Below are 24,097 nucleotides of genomic sequence, written 5' to 3'. Positions count from 1 at the left end.
CTGCATAAATATAATAAGACTAAGAATATTGGGTGGGACGATTTATGTCATGGAGATGATTATGATAACAAACAAGTCAATGAATAGCTAAGTGTAAAACCTAAATATCTCCCTTGTCTTCCTGTTTTTATGCTGCCAACAGGTTTTAAATCCATTTTACATATTTCAGCTCTTCAGTGTCTGTCTGTGGTTTAGCGAAGACTATAAGGAGTATGCTTTTGCTATCATAATCATGTCGATCATTTCCATCGCTTTGACCGTATATGATCTCAGAGAGGTGAGTTTTTCCACCAATCGTATGGTCTGAGAAAGAAAGAGTTGTGACTTTGTTGAAATTTTGTTTGAAAAGAGTAGAATCGGAAAATAGTCATTGCCCACTCCATAACAAATGAGACCACGTTTGTAAATATCTAGCACAATAGCTGATGCTCAACAAATTCTAGTTCTTTCCTTTCCTTCCCATCCCAATCCCTAACCTTTCAAGTTATATTTTTCCCTCTCTTTAGTTTACTAAGGCTGATTATTGAGAAGAAAATGCAAATATTTATGAATTGTGAATAAGTGAAAAAATATGTGTAGAGACTACTGATGGGTCTTGAAGATGGTGGAAAAGGGGTGGAGGTGGAGGAGTCTTTAATATTTAATAGGAGTGTTTAATATCTTTGTCCTTTATGTTTGGTTGGTAATCATTTGTCAAAACCCCAGTCCAACTCTTGGCTTTCTTTATGCCTACACAAGGGGATCTAGGTGCTGCTGGGAAAAAAATCACACGGTACAGGTTGGTTGATTGTGCTATAAATCCATGAATACCGACCTCATCTGCACAAGTTTTCTATATGTCTCTGGTCAATGTGCTCTCCCATTCTCCGGAATTAAGTTCTCAAACCAAATCTTCCTTCAATTTTCTGAGATGCCTAACTGCCCACATTCCACTTTTCCTCTAATTCAGCTGATAATCTATCTCATTGCTTTTTTTTTTTTTCCCCACAAAGATAGAAATCATGAGATAGGAATTTGCTCAATTCCACACCCTCTTACTGCCAGATGACTTTTGTCTCCACCTCCCTCCTGACCTGATCTCTCATTACAGAGGAGGAGGTGTCCTCTGCTTGTGCTTTTGATAGCATCCTTTCCACCTTCTCAGCATGCTTATGGGGTCAGTGAATGACTCTTTTTCTCATTCCCTCTCCCTAAGAGCCTTCCCATCAGCATTTAAACATGCTCAAGCTTCTCCCAACTTAAAAACAAAACAAAACAAAACAAAAAACAGAAACAAATGAAAAAAATCCCTTCTTTTGACCATGCTTCAAACTTCAGCTACTACTCTACCTCTTTTCTCCCTTTGATGGCAGAACTTCTCAAGCTCATTATGCATCTCTCTTCATTTACTCATCTCCCTCTCATTTCTCATCTATATGGAGCTGGCTTCCTCTCTTAGGACTCCATTCAAACAGCTCTTGCTAAGGTCACCACTATAATCCTAAGGCTCATAGATAGTTTTAAAATCAAAAAACAGTACTTTTTAAAACTAGCTAGTCTTTTTTCTTAATAGAAGGAGTAATATATGGACATAATAAAAAAAAGTTCACAAGAACAAAATAGTGTAAATGAGAAGTAAATACTCCTCCCACCTTAGTTCTTTCAGTGTCTGGGTCTCCTTTTAAGAGGCATCCACTGGGACCAGAAGTTCTATATACTTTTAGCACTGTTAAACACATATGCATTAACTTGTTTTACACAAATGGAAGTATACTAGTATATACACTGTTATGCACTTGCATTTTTCACCTAATGTATCTTAAATATCTTTCTGTATCTGCACAAATATATTTTCTCTAAATGTACCATAATTTTAAAACCAGTCTTGTATTGATGGATATTTAGGCTCTTTCTAGTCTTTTGCTATTAAAACAATGCTGCATTGAGGATATTTGCATATATATCTTTTCATACATCCACATATATGTGTTTGCAAATATGTATAAATCACAAGTATATATAATTTATATTACATGTAAATGTGTGTAAAACATATCTGTATTGATAAGGAGATATACATTTTCTATATTTGAAATTGCTTAATCATAAGCCAAATCTATTTTTTTACTAGACATTGTCAAATGCCCCTTAAACAAGTAATGCCAATATACACTTCTCCCAAGAGTAGATGAGTGTTTATTTTCCTTATTTTTGCCAATATAAATGAAAATAGAATTTCATAACTATAATAGCATGTTTTCCATTGTGAGTTGAGCACTTACTCATGTTTTAAGCTATTTGTATTTCTTTTACTGTGAACTGTATTCATGTCCCTCATTAATTTTTATTGAGTGGTTGGTCTTTTGCTTGCTGATTTCATGATTCCCCTCCCACAGTGTATACTTTCTTCCACAGTGTAGACTTCACTAAACCTCTCAGTTGCATTTGACACTGTTAACTGCTCCCGAGCTTTCCCTTTGGCTTCAGTGACAACACAATCTCCACCTCTCTAGCTGCTCTTCCATTCTCTTTTTATAGTTCATCCTCCTCTACCTGGCTTTTTAAAAAACGGATGTCTCATATCAAAACAATATGAAAATGTTCACCACATAAAGGCTCCCTCTTCCTCCACCCCTCCACTTATGCAACCACTTTTTAGTTTCTTGGGCATTCTTCCAAAAATTTTTTTGGAATACACATATATTTTGTTTTCCTTTCTTATGTAAGAGGGAGCATAATTACGCTATTTCCTACCTAGCTTTACTATTATTATTAATAATACTGTCTTGAGGGTCTTTTCATGCGAATACATTGAGTCTTCATTATTCTTATGCTGCATATACTAATGACTTCTAAAGGCATATGCTAATGACTTTCAAATTTACATATGTATTTCAAGTCCAAATATCTCTTTTGAGTTGAGACACATAGATTCAACAACCTATTTGATTCAATGTCACTTCTTCAGGGAAGATTTCTATTGGCTCATTAGCTATATATGCTCCAAAAACACCTTATTGTTTTCATTTTATTGTTGATTGCAGTGATATATTTGTGTGTGTGATTATTTGATTAAATGTATTTACCCAGTAGGTTGTAAATTCCTGATGCTAAGAATCATATCTGTTTTGTTGACCATTCTACCCCAACCTCTCAGCATAAAGGTTGTTCAATAAATGTTGAGTGAATGTATAAATGAATAAAAGAATAAGTTAATAGCAGAAACCTCTTTTGCCTTATATGATTCTATTAATCATTCTTAGGACATATTAATCAGGTTTGTAAATGATTTGAAGCTAGGAGATTAAGGGAGAGTCTTAAATGACAAAATCAGAATAAAAAAATGAAAACACTAAATGATTAAGAATTTGTAATCCCCAGGACCATGTAAAAGGTCTTTCACACAATAATTTCTTCATAAATGTGAAATCAAATATAATTGTATTATTATTTTTGTCTCCTCTTATTTATTCACTCTCAATGTCCCATATATTTCACATATTAAAACAACAAATACTATGAGGGAATAACAGGAACAATCAAACTCCTTATGAAGTTAGATTAGGAACTCTGATGTGGGATAACCCAAAACTGAAATAATGCTTGGTTCTTGATACTATTTAGGTATAAACATAAATCTTGAATGATCAAAGTTCTTTTGAGTGGACAGAGCATGCTGGGAACTTCCTTTCTATTAAACAACACGTACTTCTTATCACTGGCTGAAGAACACCACAAGTTGGATGCTTTTCCAGTTGAGTAGGAGGCTACTCAGTCCTGTTTTTAAACAGTACATTCAGTTGGCTCCATCTTTATAGAAGGCTAACACTTTACTGAATAATATCTGGGACCTATCCTCAAATAGAAAAGGCTTTTAAAAATTTTCTGTTCTTCTTTTTCAGCAATCTGTAAAGCTCCACCATTTAGTTGAATCACATAATAGCATTACAGTCTCTGTATGTGAGAAAAAAGGTAAGTCACTTCATTTTAGATCTGTGTGTTGTCCATACGAAATGAGAAAAGGATTTAAATTTGTATTTCTGATTGTTCCTACTACTCTCATCTTCATATGTATCTTTTCCCGTGCACTTACTTAAAGGGGTGGGGAAGTGGAGATTTTTTTTCACCTTTTAAAAAAACATTGAGGTAAAACTGACATACGATAAGCTGAACATAATTAAAGTGTACAATTTGATAGGTTTTGACAGGTGTACCTACTTATGAAACTATCACCACAATAAAGATGACTGTCCATCACCCCTAAAAGTTGCCTTGTGCCTGTTTGTAATCCTCCCTTTCAATTTCTCACAATTTCATCCCCATCCTCAGGTAACCACTTTGCATGTTTAGAATATTTTGTAAATGGTATTGTATAGTATGCATTTTTTGTCTTTTATAGTATATTTTGGGTTAATTTTTGGGGGATCGAAGTTCATCCATTTTGTTAAGAACATCAATAGTTTATTTCTTTTTATTTCTGAGTGAATTCCATTGTCCAGATAGACCAGTTTGTTCATTCATTCATTTGTTGATGGAAATTTGGGTTATTTCCAGTTAGGGGCTATTACAGATAATGCCACTTGAACACTTGGGTTCAAGTCTTTCTACGGACATACGCTTTCATTTCTTATGGGAAAACACCTAACTGTGGAATGGCTGGATCCTATGATAAGTAAATATTTAACTTTTAAAGAAACTGCCAAACTGTTTTCCAAAGTGGTTGTGCTATTTTACATTCCCACCAGCAGTGTGTAAGAGTTCCAGTTGCTCCACATTCTTGCCACTGCTTGGTATGGTCAGTCTTTTTAATTTTAGCCATTTTAATAGCTGAGGGGTAGTATCTCATTGTTGTTTTAATTTGCATTTTCCCGATGACTAATGGCATTGAGCATCTTTTCAAGTGCTTCTTTGCTACTTGTATATCTTCTTTGGTGAAGTATCTGTTTAAATCTTTTCCTTATTAGACTGTTTGCTTATTATTAAATTTTGAGTGTTCTTTCTGCATTCTGGATACAAGTCCTTTTTCCAGTATGATTTGCAAATATTTTATCCCAGTCTGTAGCTTATAATATCTTTTCATTCCCTTCATAGTGTCTTTAAAAGGGCCGATGTTTTTACTTTTGTTAAAGTCTAGTTTATCAGTTTTTTCTTTTGTGGATCATGTTATTTGTCATATCTAAGACATCTTTGCCTAATCCAAGGTCATCAAGATTTTCTACGTTGTCTTCTAGAGGTATTATAGTTTTAAGTTTTACATTTTTGTCTCTGTTGTATTTTGAAGTTTTTTTTCTTTTTCTTTTTTTTGGGATTGAAGTTCATTTTTTGCAAGCAGATATCCAAATGTCCCAATACCATATGTTGAAAAGACTGTCCTTTCTCCACTAAATTGTCTTTGCACCTTTGCCAAAAATCAGTTTCCTGTACATGGGTGGGTCTATTTCTGGACTCCTTATCCTATTCATCCTATTCTACTGTTCTATTTGCCTGTCTTTATATCAATGCCCCATAATGTGGCTTTATAATAAGTCTTGAACTAGAATAATGTTAGTCCTCCAGCTTTGTTCTCTTTCAGAATTGTTTTGGCAATATTGGGCTCTTTGCATTTCCATATGACTTTTAGAATCAGCCTGTCAATTTCTACCAAAAGAACATGCTGAGATTTTGATTGGGATTGTGTTGAATCTATAGATCAATTTGTGAAAAACTGACATGTTAACAAATTTGGGTCTTGTGACCTGCAGACATGGTGTATCTGCATTTATTTGTCTTTGATTTCTCTCAGCAGTGTTTTGTAGTTTTCATCGTACAGTTTTTCACTCTTTCTCAGATTTATTTTTAAATATTTCATATTTTGATGCTATTTAAATGATATTTTAAATGTAAATGTCCCATTGTTCATTTGCTAGTAGTTCCCTCATATGCATGTGCTGATTACTAGTCTGCTGAATACTAAAAGGGGACCTCTGTGGGCCTTTGGGGCTCTCCCTCTGGGCAATTACTTTCTCTCCAGTACTCTGTTCTGTGAACTCAAGATGCCTTAATCTCCATAGTCTTTTATCTCTGTTCCAAACCAAGAGTCTTCTGGACTTTGTCTGGGTTCCGCCTCCTTCATAGTGGCCTGGAAACCCTCTAAAGGCAGTAAGATGCAGGGCATCTTCATTTGTTTCCCGTTTCTTTTGTTGCTTATATTTAGTGTCTAAAACCATTGTTTCATATATTTTGTATGACTTTTGGTTGTTTCATGTGGGAAGATAAATTTGCTCCTTTTTGCTATATCTTTGCTAGAAGTGAATTTTTACCCTTTAAAAATGTCCTGAAATGTAAAGTTACATAAAAATGTAACTTTTTATGATGAAACATTTTACATATATACAATAGTGGAGAGAATACGATAATGAAACCCTATGTACCTATCACCCAGACTCAATTATTATCAAGTCACTGAATGTGTTTTCATCAGTTCTACTTCCTCCCTCACCCTGGATTATTTTTAAACTATTTCAGATATCATATAATTTCATTTGAAAACATTTCAGTATAGGTCTAAAATATAAAGACTCCTTTTTAATTCCTTTATCACAGCTTTAAAAAAACATAAGAGTGAGGGCAGTGAAGTGGGAGGAACAAGAGAGCTTTCTGAAATGGTGTTTAAAAAAACCCAAAAACATAAAAAAATCATCAGTTCTACAGGCAGTATTCAAATTTCCACCAATTGAATCACAAGTGTGTGTATATATACTTATGATATATATGATATACAATATATAATATATATTTATGATATATAATATATAGTTTCAAATCAGGATCCAAATAAAGTCCATATACTGCAATTGGTTAAGTTTCAAGTTTATTCTAATTCACACTTTCCCTCCTCCACATCCTATCTTTTTCCTTGAAAATTTTTTGTTGAAGAAAGTAAGTGGCTCATCCTGTGGTTTCCACGGTTTTGAGTGTATTGATTGCATACTCATGGAATAATTTAACATGATTTTCTACTCCTTGTACTTCCTATAAATTGGTGGTTAGATCTGAGGCTTGAGTTTTTGGCAAGAGTACTTCATAGTTGGTATTGTGTATTTCTAATAAGAGGTACATAATATTTGTCTTTTTCTTGTGATATTAACAGACATAAATCCTCATGACCCAGATTTATTATTTCATTGAGTTTAAAATATATTCCATCTTCATACATTAAGTGGAATATTTCCATAAAGAGAGACACGCTTCTTCAACCATTTCATTACCCTGAGATTCAGTTTGTTTCAGGATAAATATCTGACTATTTCTCCTTATTTACCAGCTTTCAAAATAATGGGTTGATCTTTTAGCATTTTCCAAAGGCTTTAAAAAAATTTTAGCATCATTATAGATGTATAATTTTAACATGGTTGGTATATTTTCATCCGCTGCAGTTTTTATTCTTGTTGTTCAAGATGCCCATCTTTGGCCATTCAGAACCTTTTCATGTTGACTCTTGAATTCATTTGACATGGCCCCAGTAATCTTTGAAAATTGTATTGCTTTCTGGTATGATAAGCTATTCCAAGTTCATCTTGGACAATTCCTGCTCCAAACCTGGACACATCCATCTTTCCAAAGACCGCTTACATATGGTACTTAGAGACCTCAGTCAGTGTTAGGAATGCTCATTTCTGTGGTGTTAGTCATTGTTTCCAGGCCTTTTCAGAAGACATACCTAGAAAATAATATTCTAAAGATAAACAGAAATGATGAGCTCATACTGACATTTCCAGATTAAGTTTAGAACTGAGGGTTTTTAACTTAACTTTGTTGATTGTCCTTCTAGCTCTCTTTTCTCCATACCACAAGTCCTGATTCTCAATTACAGCAACAAATTACTCCTTTGCTTTATCCCATTACACATAGTAATCTCAGAGTAACAAACCAACACACCCAGCAACAATATGATTCCTAAAAACAATTTAAGATTTTTTTTAGAGTTCTTTTTTTCTCCTGTTTGTGATACACCATGAAGAAGGTACAAATTATACTTGAAAATATATGTTTTAAAGTCACTCAAAACAATTCTTCTCTGTATGGTTATGCCAACAGCTCTATAGGTTCACCTCATTTATTCTGTTTTAGACTTCTAGCGTTAGCTTTTCAAATTTATTTTTGTGTTAGTGTAGTTACTATATAAAATATATGATTTGAAAGTTAAATCCATAAAACAAAAGACATTCAGGGGAGTCAATTTCCTAACCTTCCTTTCTGTACCTGTATACTCATACTCTCAATAGTAATCATTTTTAAAAATTTTTACATTCAAAAATGCAAATTATAGATAATATTCATAGTGACAGTATATATACAGAATAGGATATATACATATACTGCTGCTTTTTAGATTGCAGGGATGTATCCTACACACTTAACTTAGATTTCCTGGTGTGTATGCTACATACTTAATGATGTTTCCCAGGGACCCTTTCAGAGTAGTATATATAGATATTCATTCATATTTCAGCTGCGTAATACTCTCTTGTATGGAGGAACCATTGTTTATTCAGTAAGTTCTCTATTGAAGGATTCTTTCCCAGCCTTTTACTATAACAAATAGTGCTGTAATAAAAAGCCTTGTGCATTTATCTTTCCATATTTTTCCAGTCTATCTTTGACATAGATTTTGAGAAGTAAAATTGCTGAGTTAAATAATAAATGCGTATGTATTTTTGATGGAGAAATATTGCCAAATTTCTTTCCATAGACAAGGTACCAGTTTTCACTCGTACCAGAAATGTGTGAAAGTACCTGTTTCCTCATAATCTTGCCAACAGAATATACTGACAAACTTTTAGATTTTTCTAATCAGATAGGTGAGCAATGCTGTTTCATGTATGGTTCTCTCTTTTTTTTTCTTTCTTTCTTTTTTTTTTTTCCCTATGAAATAATTTACAACATACAGAGAAGCCACAAGAGTAGATCAAATAACTTTTTTCTTGAACCATTTGAAAATAAGTGGCTCCATGACTCCCACATGCTTTAGTGTATATTTCTCAAAGACAAGAGCATTCTTCTATGTAACAACAATTCAAACATTAATATCAGACAGTTAATATTGATATTAGTACCAAAGAATGCTCAGTCCCATTCCAATTTTGTAATTGTCTTAATAATGTTCTTATAAGAAAGGATCCAAGATCACCGAATACTGTTGTTTGCCATATCTCTTTAATCTTTCCTTGACTTTCACGACCTTGACTCTTCCCACTTTGGTTATTTTGTAGAATGTCCCTCAACTTGGATTTGCCTGATATTCCCTTACAGTTAAATTCAGCTTATGCAATTTTGGCTGGAATATTACAAAAGTGATGCCATGTTCTCTTAGGTGGTACATAATTTAAACTTGTCCTATTACTGGTGATGTTAACTTGGACTACTTAATTAAATGGTGTCTGCCAGGTTTCTCTATTGTACAGTTACTTTTTTCTCTTTCTAATTAATAGTTATTTTGTTGACGTGTACTTTGAGACTTTATAAATAAACAACCCTCATCAAATTTTCACCCACTAGTTTTAGTATCCATTGATGTTTCTTGGCTAGATTAATTATTGCTTTGATAATGGCCAAATGGTGATTTTCTAATTTTCTTTCCTTCTATGATAATTAATTGTTAATTTACTGTAAGAAAAAGCTATCCTTTCTCCTCACTTATTTATTCATTTACTTATGTCATTATGGACTACTGAACTCCTGTTTTATTTGATGGGTTATTGTTCATTATAATTATACATTACTTTGATGCTCAAATTGTTATAGATTTAGGCAGCGAGAGCTCTGTAAGTTGGCTCTGATATCTTTTTGATCTGACCCCATTGCTCTTTGAGCACTTCCCTACTTAGTGGCATAGCAGGACGTTCTACCTTATATTATTTGTACTTTTTTTGGCCCAGCGTTGTAATCAGCCATTTCTTTAAAGAACTCTAGTTCTTTTTTGAAGGGAAATGAAATTTAGACACCAAAATTTGGGCACTAGGTGTGCACATCAGTAGTGCGTTTTTACTGCTCTCAGCCCTCTCAGAGAACAGAATTGGAGCATGTACATATAAAAAAAGACAAGCAAATACATTTGCATGTATTCTTATATACATACACATTCACATCTATATTATTTCTCTATTGAAAACCATCAGTTTACACTCTTGTCTCCAATTCTAGTCCAATACCACAGAGTTCATTCTGGTTTTCTTTCTGTTTCTATTTGTAACTTCCTTTCTTCAGTGAGAAACCTGGCTCTCATTAGCCTCATTATATCTAGTTATTGTATCAATCCTGCCTTTCTCACCCTGCTTGGACTCCAATATCTCACACCAGGCCACTGCCACCATGGGGGTCCTTGTCTCCTTCCTTGGGCTCTGACACTCTGCACCAAGCCATGTAAGCACCCATTCATCCATTTTAGGCTCCACCATGTGGTGGGTGCTGCCACCCCCATCCCCACTTCACCCAGCCCCCTGCATGGATGTCTATCTTGCTTAACCCCCTATAGCTTTGGGCTTTGGGAATGAATAAGGAAGATAAGAAGTAAAGGAAGACTGGAAAGAAGGACAGAAGGCAGAAAGGAAGGACAGATTTTTCAATTTTCTTATTATGAGTAAGAATGAATATCTTTTCAAATGTTTAACACCTGCCACTTGTAGTGTGTGTGTGTGTGTGTGTGTGTGTGTGTGTGTGTGTGTGAACTATATGTTAACATCTCCAGCAATTTTGCTATACAGTCATTTGCTATAATCTTTTTTCTCAAACTCTTTGTTTATTAGGAATATTAATCTTTTGTCTGTAATGTAAGTTTCAAACGTGTTCTGTGAATTTGTCATTAGTTTTTTCTCTGCCTATTTATTTTTTTTTGCCACACAAAGGTTTTTATTTTATGTAATATAATATATTACCTTTTTTTCTTATAGTTTGCAGATTCCAAACCAATGTTGAGGAATGGCTTCCTTTTTATATATGCCCTGGTTGCTTTTTCACTGATTTCCAATTTAGGTAGATGTTGGACTGTGTTTTTGTGGGAAAAAAAACCTGACTCAACTCTGTCTCCTCGCACTTTCAGCTGGAGTCCAGGAGCTGGAATCACGCTTCCTGGTACCTGGAGATCTATTAATTTTGACGGGGAACAAAGTGCAAATGCCGTGTGATGCCATTCTGATTGATGGAACTTGTGTGGTGGATGAAGGCATGCTGACAGGTATGGTTCTGTCTCCTAGCTTACAGCCTCTGCTGCTTCTCCCAGGTTTTTCCTGAATGATAATGGCAAAGCATGGGGTCGCTATGGGACCTTCCTATCCCCACAAATCTTATCAACAGTCCTGCAACTGGATGGATCTGAGAGTTCAAATTAAAGCTGCTTTCTATGTACTAGGTTAGATAACCGTCCTAACTTTTTGAGTGTTTAGCATTTATTTCTTGAACAAAGGGTTATTACAACCCCGTCATTTTAAAGATTTAAAGATTTTAGAGGTCATTAGATGTTTCAGAATCATCTGTGACTTTTATGTTTAGTATTTTTCTATAAAATACATCTTCAGAAAAACACGGAGGGTTTGAAAACCATAGATGACATCCTGAAACACCTCCCCCCCAACCCTGCCCCACCCCGGTCAAGGCCAGGCTCTTCCTAGCTTGGTTTGAAAATGTTGAAAAGTGGTTGAGGCAGGATTTGCCAAATCTGCTAATTTCAGAATACACACTGGATATTTTGGACTAGCCGTGTTTCATTTTTAAATCGCATGCTGGAGCTGGGAGGGACATCATATCATGGATATGGAAGCTGAGGTTCAGAGAGAAGTGACTTCTCAAGGTCACGGTGCTTTGAGTTCCTACTCACATATGCGTTTATGAGAAGATGCTGTGCCAACCTTTCTGTAAGCTAAAGAATCATAAAGCCTTGTTCAGAGATGGAATTGGAGGCTATAAATACATATTGATGTACAGTACTGTGGTTCCCATTAAAGTCCAAATCAAGTCTATTTCTCCTGGCAGACCAGGAAGGCATTAAATGCAGACAAGAGCATACAACTCCCTCCTATGTGAACTTACAAAACAAAACAAAAAAAAAACATGTATGACAGGTCAGGTTTCTTTCTCTAGGGAATCCATAGACTGATAAAAATCCTTTCGTGCTGGGACTTTTACAATGCCAAGTACAATTTTCCTAATGAATGTGGCCCTAGTATACTGGAACATATCCCTGATCTTATACTGTCCTTTCTACAAATGGAGGTGGAGGGCTTCAATAAGCTTTATTCTCTAAGCTTTATTCTTTATTTGGTTACTTTCACAACTCATTCACCACCTTGTATTGCCACTTAACCCATTGAAATCTGCCCCTCCCAGTGTGCCGGCAAAGGTCACGGATGTCCCAATTGGCAAATCCAATGGATTCTTTAAATTTCACATCTTATTGGCCTATCTGCTGCATTTAACCATTCTGACCGTCTCTTCCTTCTGAAAACACTCTTCTAACTTTCCAAGACAGTGCTGACTCTCCAAGTTCTTCTACCACTTACAATACCATTCAGCTTCCTACACTGCTCCTCTTCGTCCATCTCTTTGATTTTTGATGTTGTTGAGGGGTCCTGGACCTTTCCTTTTCTCACCTTTCACTCTAACCCTAAGTAATCTTGTCTTTTCTGGTGGCTTTAATTATTGTTTATAAGGTGATGACCTGTGACTAAATATCTCTGGTCAAGGCCTCTCCCCTGAGCTCCAGACCCAAATAAATATCTAACTGCCTACAAAGCATCTCGACATGGTCATTCCACAAGGCATCTCCAAATCAGGGACCAAAAGGCAATTCCTCCTTCCTCCTATAATCCCTGTGTTGATGATTAATGCCACCCTCTGTTCTTTCTTCCAAGTCAGAAACCAGGAAGCCATTTAGAATTCCTCTGTCCCTGTGATCTGCCAATATAAAAATCTCCCCAAGTTTTGTAGCTGCTCAATTTCTTATTTCTCAAAACCAGTGCCTCTTTTCTACTCCTACTGCCAGTTGCCATAGTTCAGACCTTGTCTTCTTTAAGCAGGACTCTTGTGATTTTTTCCCAACTGGATATCCAGCCTCCAACCTCATCAGACTTCAATTCATTCCTTGTACTGCAGACAGAGTACACTCTCTTTGTACGTAAACGTCATAGTACTCTCCTGAATCAAACAGCTAAATATCTCCCTATTTCCCTCCTGCCACCAATGCCTATAGAAAAACATTTAAACACTTAAGTATGTGCATGCAGGGCCTTCCACGCTTTGGCTCCTACGTAGCTCTCATGGCCTCTCATTCCCCAGACCCCACAACTTGCTATTCCCTAAATGGTTCTTTCCAGTCTATTTCATCATCTCTGTTTCATTTTACAATACTCATAGTATTTATAATATGACATTATACTTATTTGTTTCCATGGCCGTCTCCCCCTCTGGACTACAAACCTCTTAAACACAAGAACTATGTTTCTCCTTGTATCCCCTATACCAAGGGTTGTTCCTGCCACATGGCAGCCTCCAAAAAATGCCTGCTGTGTAATGAGTTAGTATTTGCATGCTTAAGTGAGTGAAGGCCTCCCACCTCACAAAATGAGATGCTTGTTTTCTGTAGGAGAGAGTATTCCGGTCACTAAAACTCCATTACCTAAGATGGATAGCTCTGTGCCCTGGAAAACACAGAGTGAAGCGGATTACAAACGGCATGTCCTCTTCTGTGGAACAGAGGTTATCCAGGCCAGGGGGGCTTGCTCTGGCACCGTGAAAGCAGTAGTACTGCAGACGGGTTAGTCAACATCTCCTTCTTTTTATTATTTTGATGAAATATTTTCGCTCAATTTGTCTAGTGCCTTAAATGAATTAGGTAAGGAGCAGTCTTTAGATGACAGACCCCATATATGTAACTATAGATATTTAAAATGTGAATTGAGCTATGGCCTTTTAGTAAAAATAATAACATTGATGACAACAGTTATTATTCATATGCTTTGTAATTTATAAACTATTTCCACATATCAGCTTAGCAGAACAAAGATGCCTGTCCTCATTTTGTACATGAATAGGCTGTGGCCTGCACAATTCAAGTGAAGTTTAAAAAAAATCACACAGCCAGTCACTGACAGAGCTGGACCTAGAACTTAGGTATTCTCACCCAAAGAACTAATGTCAACTTCTTTCCAGGCAGGACTAGAAACTGAAAACTTGATGATGAAAAGTATTAGAAATTGAATCCATCTGTATGTACGGGGCCATTTAATTTAAATTCAAGTGTTCTGTGCGTGTGTGTGTGCATGCACGTCCGTGCACACGTACAAATCCTTTCCTTAAAATGACGCTGTATTTGGAAAAGCTGTGCTCTGCCCCCATATGGTGCTTTCCTATCTCTGGGATGCATTGAAATTAAAAGTATAAGGAAGGAAAGCCAGAGAGGAGTAGGCTCTGAAAGAGCTCAGGTATATCCATTCTAGCACTTAGGTATTTGGCCAATTATCCTTTAATTGCATTTGGGCTTAAGCACTGTTTAAGTATCTCTAGAGAAAACAAAGGCTGTGTTGAGGATTAGAAGAGCGCTAACAGTAGTATTTGTCATCCTGAAAGTTTGAGGTGTGTGTTTGCTGCTTCAGGATTCAACACTGCAAAGGGGGACCTCGTGAGATCTATTCTCTACCCCAAGCCGATGAATTTTAAGCTCTACAGGGATGCCATCAGGTTCCTCCTGTGCCTCGTAGGAACAGCCACCATCGGGATGATCTATACTTTGTGCGTCTATGTGCTCAGTGGGGTAAACAGCTTTTGTTCTTTTACTACATGCACACGTACACTCATCTATATTTTATACTCTCCATGTTGACCTTAATATAAGGCGCAGTTTTCAAACCTGGGAAAGCAAAGCCAGACACTGAAACCTGCTTATATACTCCCAGATGCCCAATATAAGCAATTGATCACAAAGTTCTGTAATAGCCATCAGATCTAGTGGGATAAAACACTTTGTTTATTGAGATAGCAACATGCCTCTGCTCTTGGACTTTTCCTTACGCTAGTTTTTCATCTTCAATCTGAGGATGTTTATTCCAATAGTGTAGTATTTTATAGCTGTTAAATGAGGAATTTAAAATAAAACCCAGTGTTGGTGAGATCATGGCAAACTGGTACATTGTTCTCCGCTGGTAGCGGTATGAATTGTTACAAGCTTTTTCATTGCACTTTGGCAAAATGTACTGAGAGCCATAAACATGTTCATACCCTTTAAACCACGTTTGGCCCACTCACATCATTTCTAGGAATTTGACCTAAAGAAGTAAGCAAAAAGGAGGAAAAAAGTCATATGCATAAAAGTGTTCACGGTTGATTTATCTGTAGTAGCTAAAGAGGGACTTTATCTTCCCAGGAACCTCCGGAGGAGGTGGTGAAGAAAGCCCTTGATGTCATCACAATTGCGGTTCCTCCCGCTCTACCTGCTGCCCTGACCACAGGCATTATCTATGCCCAGCGGAGGCTGAAGAAGAGAGGCATCTTTTGTATTAGCCCCCAGAGGATTAATGTATGTGGACAATTAAACCTTGTCTGCTTTGACAAGGTATGTGTGTTTCATTCTCATCCTCAGTGACACTTTTATCATCATTGTCGTCATGCACAGGTACTTCACACTCTTGTGAGGCAGGAAACATTAGATGTGGGTACTGGGTACCTGACTTCATTTTGTCTCTGGTTGGATGTGTGATCTAGGACAGATACATCTCTTGAGCTCTCAGATTCTAGGGTTTAGAGAAAGAAGAGTAGGGAACTGAATAGGTGAATATTTTAGGGTTCTTCCACCTCCAATATTCTATGAAACACAATGAATTAAAATAGCATTCTGTCCCTCTGTAGTCAATACCCTCATGCAAAGAACAAAATTTAAGACTCTTATTACAGTTACTACTGTATCCCTAATGCTAGGACCGTTACCTGACACACAGTCAGTGCTCAGTAAATATTCACTGAATTAATGAATGAATAAAAAAGGAAGAGTTTATTTAGCTGTGTCTTACTATGAGACTTGGTTAAAATAAATCCCCAGTCAATCCCTTACTATATTTTCCCATCTGCAGTATATTGCTTAAAATAATCCTTGATCCCATGCCAGTTACTCCCAATCAGCCTCTTATTCTACCTTCTCCTGGATATATTCTTTTTGTCTATATACTCGTGTGCTGGCATGAAGGTGAGAGCTGTAAGAGGGTAAGATGGAAATGAAGGGCTGTTTTGTGCCTGGGTCTTAATTTATAAAGGTGACTAAGTGACCGCAGGCAGAGGTCAATGCCCTTGAAAGAAAAGATTAATGTCACTCACAGTTCCCCTAGACAGAAGAGCCATGTCTCACCAGGCAAGGCCCCAGGAGGAATGCCAGATTTTGATCAGGAAGCAAAGCAGGAGTGAGGGGAGTGCTTGGGTTATGGCCTTTATAGGAGCTTCTGCAGGAAGGGCAAGACAGAGCAGGGTACACAGCTGAGAACTGGCTAGTGTGAATGATTTTGGTGGGCTTTGGGCTATAGGAGTGGTCTTTAGTTGTCTAGTAGCTGGCGCTGGGGTGATTAAGTCAGAGACACTGTTTCCTGGGGAATCTGGTCAGATAGAGAAGGTATGACTCCTGACTGGTTAGTTTGCATATCAAAGGCATGCTGTTGGCTGAGACCCTGGTTATCTCTAAGAATTGGCTAGCCCCAAGGAGGCAGTCTGTCCGTCAGAAAGGTTTCTTAAGTTGAACTTTTGGTGGTGGGCACACTGTATGGTATACAGAAGTAGAACTATAATGCTGTACACACAAAACTTATATAATTTTATTTATAACATATAATGTAAACCACTGCTTTCACAATTAAAAATAGATTTAAAAGAGAGAGAGATTTCGTAACATGTCAAATATAATATACAGAAAATTCGAAAAGATATACAACCCGAGGACATTGTAGGCAGGCGAAAGTGGGCAAGGAGTCAGGAGAGCAATAGAGTGTGATTTTGATCAGAGCAGAACATTAGTAACGGGAGAGGGTGTTGTAGACTTCAAATGTATGGCTAAGAAAGTTTTACATACTCTTTAGGCAGTGGGGAGCCATTGAAGGTGTTTTCTCTTCTTTTTATTGTTACCTTCCATTTTCTTAATTTATTTTTTATTGTGACAAAAGATGCATAACATAAAATTTACCGTTTTAACCATTTTTATGTGGCTTTAAGTGCATTCACATTTCTGTGCAACCATCACCACTATCCATCTCCAGGACTTCTTCCCTCTTCCCAAACAGAAACTCGGTACCCACTAAACAGTACAGTGAAGGCTTTTGATAGCAGAGAATTAATGGGATCAGAGCTGTATTTTATAATTACTTGAATATCAGAGAGATCTACCAAGAACAGAAGGTTAATATGGCTCTTGCCACCATCTCAATGTTATTTCATGATCAAACTAGCATCATAAGAAAAGACGTTCTGGTTCTAGGATCGTGTTATCCTTGGACTTGGAAAAGGAAACAGGGAGTGGGAAAGATAATTGTGATATGAATTTGAATAAAAAATTAAGTAATACTTATGAGCAATTATCATTATTCTCAGCTCTTACTCTATGCTAGACATTAAGTTAAGCACTTTGTAGTATCTCATTTAATTTTTAAAACAACCCTATATGATTATGACCATGTTACTGATAAGGGCTCTGATGTTTAGGAGGATTAAATAATTGGCCCAGGTCACACAGCTGGTGTTTTAGCCCAGTCCAAGCTCTTCATCACTATACCGCACTGAGAGAAATACCAACAAACCCCTTTTTACCAAATAGATGTCAAATAGCAAACTATATTTCTTTAGAACAGTGAAAAATTCTACTTCCATTACTTGTTTCTGATGACATACTTTTAACTTTTGCTATAAATGCTGGGACTCACCCATTTTTAAAAAATTGTATTGAAGTATAGTTGATTTACAATGTTGTGTTTAGTTTCTGCTGCACAGCAAAGTGACTCAGCTATACATATATATATATTCTTTTTCGTATTCTTTTCCATTATGGTTTATCACAGGGTACTGAATATATTTCCCTGTGCTATACAGTAGGACCCTGTTTTTTATCCATCTTATATATAATAGTTTGCATCTGTTAATCCCAAACTCCCAATCCATCCCTCCCTCACCGCCCCCCTCCTTGGCAACCACGAATCTGTTCTCTATATCTGTGGAGACTCACCCATTTTATAGCTCTTAAAAGCAGGCTTACCAAGGACTCTCCCATCCATTCAGTCTTCTGTTAAATTCTCAAAACAAGCCTCTGAAATATGTAAGGCAGGTACCGTTTTCTTCCCTTTATTGCTGAGAACACTAAAGTTCAAAGATATTAAGTGCCAGCTTGTCACACAACTGCTATGAGTTCATCAAATCTTCCACCCAGGACTCCAGATACCCACCTTATTGTGTCCTTCCTTGAAGAGCTGATCTTGATCATGTGTTGTGACATATATTTTCCTGTTAAAACATAGCTTATCAGTGTCACTGTGGGGCTGCTGCATCTTCAGAGTGAACCGAGCGCTTGTTTCTGTTTAGACAGGTACATTAACAAGGGATGGCTTGGATCTCTGGGGAGTCGTGCCCTGTGATAGGAGTGGGTGAGTACTTGGGACCAAATGCATTGTCATTTCTCTTTTCCCAGAACTCTGTGGTTTTTTTCCTGGATACTAATAATGGAAAGATTTTGGCACTGGCTTTGGTGAGCAGCAGTTGCCAGAGTATCTTCATTTAATTTCTCTTCTTGACTACTTCCAAAGCTCACTAAAACATGCATATTTCCTCCACCCCAGTCCCAGCCCCGGGACACTCACAGAACCCAGGAGATGAAGGGCAAGTTTTTTGTTTTTTGTTTTTTAATAAAGTGTATGTCTGTATTATTTTTAAATTTTTATTTATTTATTTATTTATTTATGGCTGTGTTAGGTCTTCGTTTCTGTGCGAGGGCTTTCTCTAGTTGTGGCAAGCGGGGGTCACTCTTCATCACGGTGCACGGGCCTCTCACTATCGCGGCCTCTCTTGTTGCGGAGCACAGGCTCCAATCGCTCAGGCTCAGTAGTTGTGGCTCACGGGCCTAGTTGCTCCGCGGCACGTGGGATCTTCCCAGACCAGGGCTAGAACCCGTGTCACCTGCATTGGCAGGCAGATTCTCAACCACTGCGCCACCAGGGAAGCCCAAAGGGCAAGTTTTGACACTGCATTTAAATCTTTGCTAAAATGTGATTTGCTGTCAGCATATTAGTTTGGGGCCAGTGTGTGTCATTTGGACAGTACCAAGACACTGTCCTTCAAGGAGGTAACATTCCTTGTACAAACTGAAGCCTTTCCATGTGCTAGGAGGAACACTGCCCTGACTTGTAGACACTGAATTTCAGGATGAGAAACATCTGTGGAGCCACAGCTAGTGTACTTCATTTTCCTTGGTATTCTAGTTCTGGCAACACTACTTTCTGGCTGCCAGAAACTCCTCTTTTCTGGCCAGAAAGGACTCCGTTTTGACAGTTTACAACTTAGCATGGTAAAGATTTGCATGTCCCTCTGCTGGGGCTCTCTTGTTTGAGTTTTCTTCTCTGCCTGCTTTTTCTCCCCACTGCAACTTCCAGCCTGATCAGAACACGAACATATGACAAATTCAGGTTTTGAGGGTTTTTAAAAAAAATTGAGGTATAGATGATTTCAGGGTTTTTTTAGTCTTTTTTTTTTTTTTTGCTTTTGAATTTCATTTTATTTATTTTTTTTATACAGCAGGTCCTTATTAGTCATCCATTTTATACACATCAGTATATACATGTCAATCCCAATCACCCAATTCATCACACCACCACCACCCCTCCCTCCACTTTCCCCCCTTGGTGTCCATACATTTGTTCTCTACATCTGTGTCTCAAGTTCTGCCCTGCAAACCAGTTCATCTGTACCATTTTTCTAGGTTCCACATATATGCGTTAACATACGATATTTGTTTTTCTCTTTCTGACTTACTTCACTCTGTATGACAGTCTCTAGATCCATCCACGTCTCTACAAATGACCCAATTTCGTTCCTTTTTATGGCTGAATAATATTCCATCGTATATATGTACCACTTCTTCTTTATCCATTCGTCTGTCGATGGGCATTTAGGTTTCTTCCATGACCTGGCTGTTGTAAATAGTGCTGCAATGAACATTGGGGTGCATGTGTCTTTTAGAATTATGGTTTTCTCCAGATATATGCCCAGGAATGGGATTGCTGGATTATATGGTAGCTCTATTTTTAGTTTTTGTTTGTTTGTTTGTTTTTTGTTTTTTGTTTTTTTTCCTAGTTAATTTGTTTATTTATTTATTTATTTTTTGGCTGTGTTGGGTCTTCGTTTCCGTATGAGGGCTTTCTCTAGTTGCGGTGAGCGGGGGCCACTCTTCATTGCGGTGCGTGGGCCTCTCACTATCGCGGCCTCTCTTGTTGCAGAGCACAGTCTCCATTCGTGCAGGCTCAGCAGTTGTGGCTCACAGGCCCAGTTGCTCCGCAGCATGTGGGATCTTCCCAGACCAGGGCTCGAACCCGTGTCCCCTGCATTGGCAGGCAGACTCTCAACCACTGTGCCACCAGGGAAGCCCTATTTTTAGTTTTTTAAGGAATCTCCATACTGTTCTCCATAGTGGCTGTATCAATTTACATTCCCAGCAACAGGGTAGGAGGGTTCCATTTTCTCCACACCTTCTCCAGCATCTGTTGTTTGTAGATTTTTTGATGATGGTCATTCTAACCGGTGTGAGGTGATACCTCACTGTAGCTTTGATTTGCATTTCTCTAATAATTAGTGATGTTGAGCATCTTTTCATGTGCCACTTAGCCATCTGTATGTCTTTTTTGGAGAAATGTCTGCTTAGATCTTCCTCCCATTTTTTGGTGGGGTTGTTTGTTTTTTAGATATTGAGCTGCATGAGCTCAGGTTTTGTTTTTTTAATGAAAATATTTCCCTCTCATACTTGCAACCTAAATCACAAAGCATCTTATACATAAAAGGTACATCGTGATTCTTCTGCATTATGCAAATGACATACGATTTAACCATAAAATATTTTAATTATATATGTTTAACACATTTTCATATTAATGTATTATTTATAAACAAGTCCATTTCTGGAGTTGAAAAATTAATCCTGGTGCTTCTAACCATTTTAGTCTATAGAAGGAGGCTGTTACAAGTGGTAACTTTCTAAAGATCTTTTCATTTTCTCTTGAGGATAGATTTGGATATATACCCGGTCTTCTTGTTCATTCGTAGTTTCCTGTTTCAGTGTCTATAAAAAATGTATGCATTTATTCAAATATGTGAGCATTCAGAGAGCAGTCTTTTTCTTATTTATATTTGTGTCCCTAATGCCATATAGCACTATAGCAGGCACACATAGTAGATGCACAATAAATGTTCGTTTATTTAAAGTGAACTTAATATGTTCCATCTTTTGAATGCTCTTCTCCTTATTGAATTGGCATCATCTTATTCACAAAACTTTTAAAACTTTCTGTTTCTAAAAGTGACTTGTCAAATTTAAATAAAAACAATTGATATACTATTTAGATTATTGATAGATTAATCCAAACTGTCACTCTCCTTCCCCCCTCCCTCCTTTCCCTCCTTCAAAAAGGTCAAAGTTGGCTCTAAATGACTAAAAGAGCAATTAAAAGTGTTTTTTAAAATTTTTTAAAGTATTTATTTATTTATTTGGCTGCATCAGGTCTTAGTCGCGTCACGTGGGCTCTTCGTTGTGGTGTGCAGGCTTCTCTCTAGCTGTGGTGCACGGACTCAGTAGTTGCAGCACGCGGGCTCTCTAGTTGTGGCACATGGGCTCTAGAACTCACGGGCTCAGTAGTTGCGGCGCTCAGTCTTAGCTGCCCCACGGCGTGTGGGATCTTAGTTCCCTGACCAGGGATCGAACCCACGTTCCTTGCTATGGAAGGCGGATTTTTAACCACTGGACCACCAGGGAATTCCCCCAACATTTTTTTAATTGACAAATTTAATTGATAGAATAAGAGAAAACAGATTAAATTCTAAGCAAGAAGTCAGCACTTGACTTAGTCGCTGTTAAATATCTTATTGTAAAATGTAAGCTCATTTCTAATAATTCTTATCTTTTCCAAAGAGGGCCTGCCTAATGTGCCAAGTACTTCAAAGTTATTGGAAGTCTACCTGAGCTACCTGGTCTTGATAAGTCATAAACATTCAAATAATAGTTCAAGGTCAGGGATGACAGAGGGTTCTATTTATTTTTGTGCAAACCAGGGTCTGGCCCAATCCTCCCAAACTCAGAACTGTGAATTCAGAATTACATACGGAAGACAGTTTGTGTGCCATCTTAAAGATAAGATTCTTTTTTCCTGATCTGTGTTTGCTTTACAGTGTGAGCTTGAGAATCTGTGTTAATCACTGATGGTGACTGCTTCCTTTTAGATGTTTACTAAAATACCACAGACATATTGTAACCACTGAGATAACTTGATCTTTCAATATATAATGATATGATCAACAGGCTCAGTAATCAGCCGAGAGGTTTTTGAACTCTTAAGGAAGCTTGAATGAAGAAACCAGGAAGAAATTTGGCTGAATTACGAGTTAACGTTCTGATGTATATGCTTTCAGGAACAAAACTCTAGAGCAACCGAAGGAAATGCAGTGTCCATATCATGAGAGATAATAGTCTGATCCTGGAGACCATGTTTTAAGACAAACTATGATAAATAGTAAAAAATACAAATTCTTTCACGAAACAGTAACTAGGAAGGTCAGAGGTCTGGAAACTGCACATTGGAAGCACAGTTAGAGGTTCCTGTGTAATCCCAGAGGAAGGGAGTATTAAAGGGGGTACAGCCAAGCTGACCCACAAATCTGAAGGAAGTTGATATGTGGAGGAGGAGGAGCAAGTAGCTTCTGACTGGCTCCAAGAATCAGATTTGGCCTTAATTCAGGAAGCACCTTCAGCCGCTCAGGGTCCACCAAACAGTATGGCCTGCCTTGTGAACCACTTACTGCACTACACATGTAAGAAGGGACTGACCAATAAGGTCCAGAGGACATCCTTTTGTAGGCCCAATGCCAAACTTGATGACTTCAACTCTGAGTTACTAAAAGAACCCTGCATATGATGTTTGAGTTGTATCTCGGTAGATTTTAGATGAGGGCACTTTCTACAGGAACCAGTGGTAATGATGGCTGCAATATAGATCCTAGATGTCAGGGTGGAAGAGGAGAATGCTGTGTCCTTTTCAAAACGTCTTTTAAAAATTTCATTTCTTAAAAAAAAAAATTTCATTTCTTTACCATTATGGTCTTTCAGATTTCCAGTAACCAACTCATTCATTTATTTGCTCTTATATTTGTTGACTGTCTACTGTGGACCAAACATCAGATATGTTGGAGAGAGAGAAATGGAAGAGACAGCCCTGCCCTGAAGAATAGATTGAAGGAGATACACAGATATACACAAGTAGCTATAGTATGAGCTAGCCTGTTCTGTCTCACAGCATAAGAGATAAAGTGGTCTGGAAGCTTAGGTGGGAGTGGATGTACTTAGAACTAAGGGTGATACTTCTAGCTCTTTCTATAACTCTGGATTTAAATCAGTGCCAGAGAGAGGGTAAGGAAAAGAGGGAAGAAAGAGCTTGAAAGAACCTCAGGATTTTTTCTCATACTCATTGAACTTATGTAAGGACGATGGATGAATGAAGCACTATTCTTTTGGGGAGATTAGAGTGTGGATATGTAATGTAACAAAGCATATTAACTTATTTTTTAAAAGGATGGTCACCTCTAGAAGCTCCATTCTGGCCTGGAGGAATAGACTAAAGCCCTTTCCCTTTTCTCCTTTAGCTTCCAGGAAGTCCACAACTTTGCCTCAGGCAAGGCTTTGCCATGGGGCCCACTGTATGCAGCCATGGCCAGCTGCCATTCTCTGATCCTCCTGGATGGGACCATCCATGGAGACCCACTGGACCTCAAAATGTTTGAAGCTACTACTTGGGTAGGTTTCTGTTCTGCAAAGATTCTAAGAAGCTTCTTCAATGCCAGACCAAGCCAGGTGTTATCATAGCTATTCAATACT

At 37.5% G+C, this 24,097-nt stretch overlaps 1 protein-coding gene across 1 annotated transcript in view; it reads left to right on the top strand.

Moving 5' to 3' along the window:
* ATP13A4 (ATPase 13A4) overlaps positions 1-24,097 on the top strand; it is a 138,350-nt gene that overhangs the window by 70,272 nt on the left and 43,981 nt on the right. Inside the window, exons 7-14 of the mRNA XM_068545477.1 lie at positions 143-277; positions 3,882-3,951; positions 11,057-11,191; positions 13,595-13,765; positions 14,604-14,761; positions 15,371-15,559; positions 18,553-18,614; positions 23,866-24,016. Coding sequence (XP_068401578.1) covers positions 143-277; positions 3,882-3,951; positions 11,057-11,191; positions 13,595-13,765; positions 14,604-14,761; positions 15,371-15,559; positions 18,553-18,614; positions 23,866-24,016 — 1,071 coding nt within the window. The remainder of the gene's footprint in view (positions 1-142; positions 278-3,881; positions 3,952-11,056; positions 11,192-13,594; positions 13,766-14,603; positions 14,762-15,370; positions 15,560-18,552; positions 18,615-23,865; positions 24,017-24,097) is intronic.

Source organism: Eschrichtius robustus, chromosome 6 (genome assembly GCF_028021215.1).
Source record: "Eschrichtius robustus isolate mEscRob2 chromosome 6, mEscRob2.pri, whole genome shotgun sequence".
Taxonomy (NCBI): domain Eukaryota; kingdom Metazoa; phylum Chordata; class Mammalia; order Artiodactyla; family Eschrichtiidae; genus Eschrichtius; species Eschrichtius robustus.
The sequence above is the reverse complement of the archived record's forward strand: the minus strand, read 5'-3'. Positions and strand labels throughout refer to the sequence as shown.